Source organism: Venturia canescens, chromosome 4, assembly GCF_019457755.1.
Source record: "Venturia canescens isolate UGA chromosome 4, ASM1945775v1, whole genome shotgun sequence".
Classification (NCBI taxonomy): domain Eukaryota; kingdom Metazoa; phylum Arthropoda; class Insecta; order Hymenoptera; family Ichneumonidae; genus Venturia; species Venturia canescens.
In genome coordinates this window covers 801,942-806,631 of record NC_057424.1, presented here as the reverse complement: position 1 = coordinate 806,631, position 4,690 = coordinate 801,942, and the positions used below count along the sequence as shown (strand labels likewise).

The 4,690-nt window shown below is 38.5% G+C and overlaps 1 protein-coding gene across 1 annotated transcript; it reads right to left on the bottom strand.

Moving 5' to 3' along the window:
- Positions 1–2,259: 2,259 nt before the first annotated feature.
- Positions 2,260–3,486, bottom strand: LOC122408878 (sentrin-specific protease 1-like). The gene has a single exon (XM_043415963.1). The coding sequence runs from the start codon at positions 3,484–3,486 to the stop codon at positions 2,260–2,262; it is 1,227 nt and encodes a 408-aa protein (XP_043271898.1).
- Positions 3,487–4,690: the final 1,204 nt, after the last annotated feature.

The window sequence follows — 4,690 nt, the reverse complement described above, 5'->3', positions numbered from 1 at the left end:
ACAATTTAAAAATGCAATTTTGACTCGGGGATAAAGGGAGGACAGGGCGATGATGTCTTGAAAATGATGATTTGCAGGTTTCTTGATGTTTTTCAGCTTGTCTTCCATCAGCGGAGTTGATTGACCTCGTTCATTTGTTCTTCTTCCAAGTCTAGGAGTTGCAGATGTTCTAGTTGTCTCAGCTCTGCCGCAATAGGATTGAAAGGCTCCTGTAGTTGCTCTCCATTCGCCAATCTTTGTATTTCTTCAGGCGTTGCACACTTTACGTCGTCCCGAAGGCTGAATCGATATTCGCCAGGTAGAGCATATTGGTGCCTGACCAAGCTTTCTCCCAGATTGACCCGTTGAGGTGTTATGAAAAGGTGAACTTCGTGGCCCTTCTTCGTAGGATGATCGCCGATGATAGTGATTCTAGCTTTTTGATCAACCAGCTTCCGTTGATAATGGAGGCTGCAGGTCATCTCCCATCTGTTTCCATAAAATGGCCTGATTCCAGAAATGAATGCTTTCGTGCAGAAAGAAGGCACGTTGACATATTGATGAGGTAGATTCTGAAGCTCATGAACCGGATGCATGAGAGTAACCCCTCTATCGATAAGCAGTAAGGTAGCTTCTCCATCTTCCACGTCGACCAATTTTCCTCTGTAGGCCGTTTCTTGACTGACGACCGCGTATATCCGGTCGATGGAAGCATAAACCCTTGGATAGTGGTTTCTTTCTGCGATGTCGGTGAATAACTGCTCCTCGAATGCACACAGCTCCTCAAATTTTGTCAGAGTTGTGTAGGAAAAATTCGTTGGGTTAAGGAATTCCAATATGATGATCTCGAAGCTTCCTTCCCAGGTCGCTGGCCATGGAGAAGGTGTTGGAACTCCCGGGATGATTGGGTCGATCCGCATCTTGGTGGTTGTAGAGATTTAGATTCTCAAAGTCGCTTTGAATAACGAGGTAGAGCTCCCGATGTCGTCCAATCGCTTGGGTAGCTCCCGGTGTTGTTTGAAGCTTGACTGTGGCTCAAATGACGCTCCGGAGCCTGCTGCTCCGACTTTTATACCCATTCTCTATCCCCACTCCTTTCACTTCCCCCACTTCTCTATTTCTGTCCATTTCACCCCACTTTGCCTTTTTCAGTCCCTTCTCGCACCTCATTCGTCCATTTTACCCCACTTTACCTTTCTCAGTTCCTTCTCGCACTTCATTCGCCCATTTTGCCCCATTTTTATTATTTTTGTCTCTCCATTAGTTCATATTTCCCCTTCTTTCACTCGCAGCCTTTTTACACGTCCTTTTTTACCCTATTTTTCCTGTTCCGTTTCTTCATACCCCTATTTGTCCATTTTATCTCCTTTTACTCCCACTTTCTCTTTATTCGTCTATTTCACCCCCTTTATTGTTTTTATCCCCACTTTATTTATTTTCAGGTTTTTCCAGTCCCACTATATTCATTTATTGTTTCTTTTTTATTGTTTTTCAGGTTTATTTTATTTTACTGGTTATGTTCTTTTATTTTCAGGTTTATTGTTCTACAATTTATTTTCTTTGATTTTCAGGTTCTTTGTCTTATTTTCAGGATTCTTCCTACCCCGTTCTCAAATTTCTATCCCCTATTCCACTCCATTTCCATACTCCTCGTACTCCCTTAATTCTTCTTATCCCTTATTTCCTTTTACCTTGATTCATTTTACCCCAAATTCTTCTCCTTTCTCCCCCATTCTCCTCTTTTTTCTCCTTTTACTTCTCATTAATCTCTTTCACCCCATTTCCCTTTCCCCTTTCATTTTTGTCCCCTTCATTTCATTCCTATTGTCCTTTTTCCTCTTATTTCTAGGTTTCTCAGCGTTCGGAGTAATCTTTCAGGTAAGTATTCTTTTTATTCTATAGCTATTTTAATTATTTTTAGGTTCGCGGACTCCAGGACATCGGATCATCAGGTAAGTATTAATTAATTTTTTTTTTTTTTTTTTTTTTTTAGCAGAGGAGTCATCAATTTTGGCAAGTATTATTCTTTTTCAGAAACAGAGGCCATCGATGGTATGCTTTTCTTTTAGATAAAGGGAGAGAGAGAGAGAAAAAAAAAGAAACAAGCATAATACAGGTTCAAACCGACACAAACAACGTCCTTTATTGCGTTTTTAATGACTTTTTTTTTTTTTTTTTTTTTTTTTTACTTTTTATAAACATAAATTCTGTAATAATTTGGATATTGAGATCCCTCCCCATTAGTATTTGTACAAATCATAGCGTTCAAAATAAATCTAATTATTTCTCGAGACTTCCGGCCTCCAATTCTTTTTTGATTTTCCGGCGCAGCTGAGACATGTCCCTTTGGTCAAAATCAACCCTCTTGCCCTCTGCTTCGTACCTCGCAAACATACAGATAAAAACCCCGCAATCGTACGTATTTAGTTGTCGGGGTATATTTTTTTTTATCACGAGCTTCCATTCTTCCTTGTTGAAATCTCTTTGCCCTTTCTTGCTCGCCTCCAACATCAGGTATTGAAGCAATTCCTCCAAATACTGGCGATTTTCTCCTCCCAGGCTATCGTAATACTTGATCGTCTTATTTCCGAAATTGATGACCGCGAGGCACCAATGATGGCCCAAATGAATGGGAACGATCACTTTGTCGAACTCAAAGAGATTTATTTTTTTTGTCCATCTCTTTATAGCTTGGTAGCCACTGATGTGCAGTCGAGGAAAGAAAAAGGAGTTCATTCCATATATCCTATGACCGAGAGTCTCATCCTCACTAAGCAAATCCAAATATGAATTTATTATTTCATCATTCAGCCATTTTTTTTCTTGTAGAGTTTCTAAATCTTCCCTTTTCATTTTTTTTACTTTTGGTTTGTCATCTCCGTCGTTTTCTTTTCTCTTCTTTTCTATATTTGCACTTTGATTTTCCTTATTGTTTGCTTCCTTCTTTTTCTCAATGTCCATTATCTGGACTGTGTCCTTTTCATCGTTCTTTTCTCTCTTCTTATCACTACTCGTCTCTCGGATCGGCTGTTTCTTTATGTCTTCTTTCTTGGTTTGCCAGAAAAATTGTCCTGCTTTCCAAGTTTTCCAGTCCTCAGGGTCCTCTGCAATATTGTGCTCCCTCTCTTCTCGAATGGGTGAGAGAATGGAGGGCACGCTAAATTCCTCCTCTATTCGTTTGAAAAATTGATTTCTGACAATCAATTCAATAACGCTCTTTCTGTTCGATCTATGCTTCTCCTCTAGTTCTATCTCATAGAGATGCCAGAGCGTTTGGACAGCTTTGTTTTTTAAATATTCTCCTGTTTGTGTTCCTTGGTTTTGATTTCCTTTGTTGCTTAATTCCAGATTAATGATAGGAATAACCTCAACCCTCTCCCCTCTCGCATAACGTTCTCTCGTGACCACTGCTCCAACATTTTTTTGCTCGATGTCCCAGTCACCGCTTTCACCCGTCTGTTGTGAGAAATTCCTCTTTGGTACCGCTGTTTGGGTTGACACGTCCATCCTGTGCTCCTGTTTCATCAATTTTGACAATTGTTCACTATTTTTCTTTTCGCCTTTATTTTATCCCTCCTTGTATTTTAATTCATTTTTCATCCATCCATTGTTTTATTTGAAATCAGCATGCCTACATAATCATTTCTTTACCTGTCTCCACTCCTTTTTGTATCGAACGTCCTTTTGTTTTTAATCCCTGAGCTATTGTTGTTCGACCGAAAGTTCGATGTTGAGTGTGGTCAAAAAACCGTCGCGAACGCTTGTTCAAATTTGGCCGTTACCACGCGAGTTCGGCTGCTTTCAGCGCCACTTGCCACGTACGGATTACTCGGGGACTAAAACTTAGAGTCCTAGCTACGGGTACCGTCTGAAGTTTGCTGCTTCAGAAGCGTCTCGTTACCGGAGTTCAGAAATTTGCGTCTTTGACTGTTTTAACAGTTTTCCGAGTCATAACTCATTTAATTAAGCCATAATGATGCATAATTAACCTTTCTTGATGATTATCTTCAAAAATATTGATATTTTTACTATCGGAAACATGTTTTTCGTGATCTAGGGAACCTGTAGAGCGAGACGGAGCATGACACTGCTTGTTTTGTACACAGCTTCCAATTTTTCAATAATTTGACTTGCGTAAATACGTTATTTTGAAATTGAGAGTATTTAAATTAGTAATTCAGTGTGGTTGCACGTAACTTTTGAACAATCAACATTTTTATTATCGGAAATTGAATTTTTGAATATAAAATTATTATTATTTATAAAAATAGTAATAAACATATAATTTTCTCTTTTCTTTTCTATTTTATTTATTTTTTTGTGTTTTTCTATTGTTTTTATGTGTTTTAGGTTGTCCCGTAGAAGAATTATGGATTCAACAGGTGAGTATGAGTGTTACGTCACTCTGACTGTGAAATTATTCATTATTTATTAATTTGAAATCTTTTTTCAGCGGATACGTTTGGAAGTAATAAACAAAGGTAAGTTATATAGCTTAGAACATTACATCCTGGTAATTTAATTTGTAATTCGTGTTTTTAATCAATTTTTGTATTTTTTCAGATTTGCGGCGTGGTACATGCCTCTCTCCATCTCAGTCTCAGGATTCTCCAGGATAAACGTGGCTGTGGCTATTTGTTTTTTTATTCTATATGGCCCCTCGTAAATCGAGAAGAATTTGGCCATTTTTTTATTTACAGGGTCGCTAACG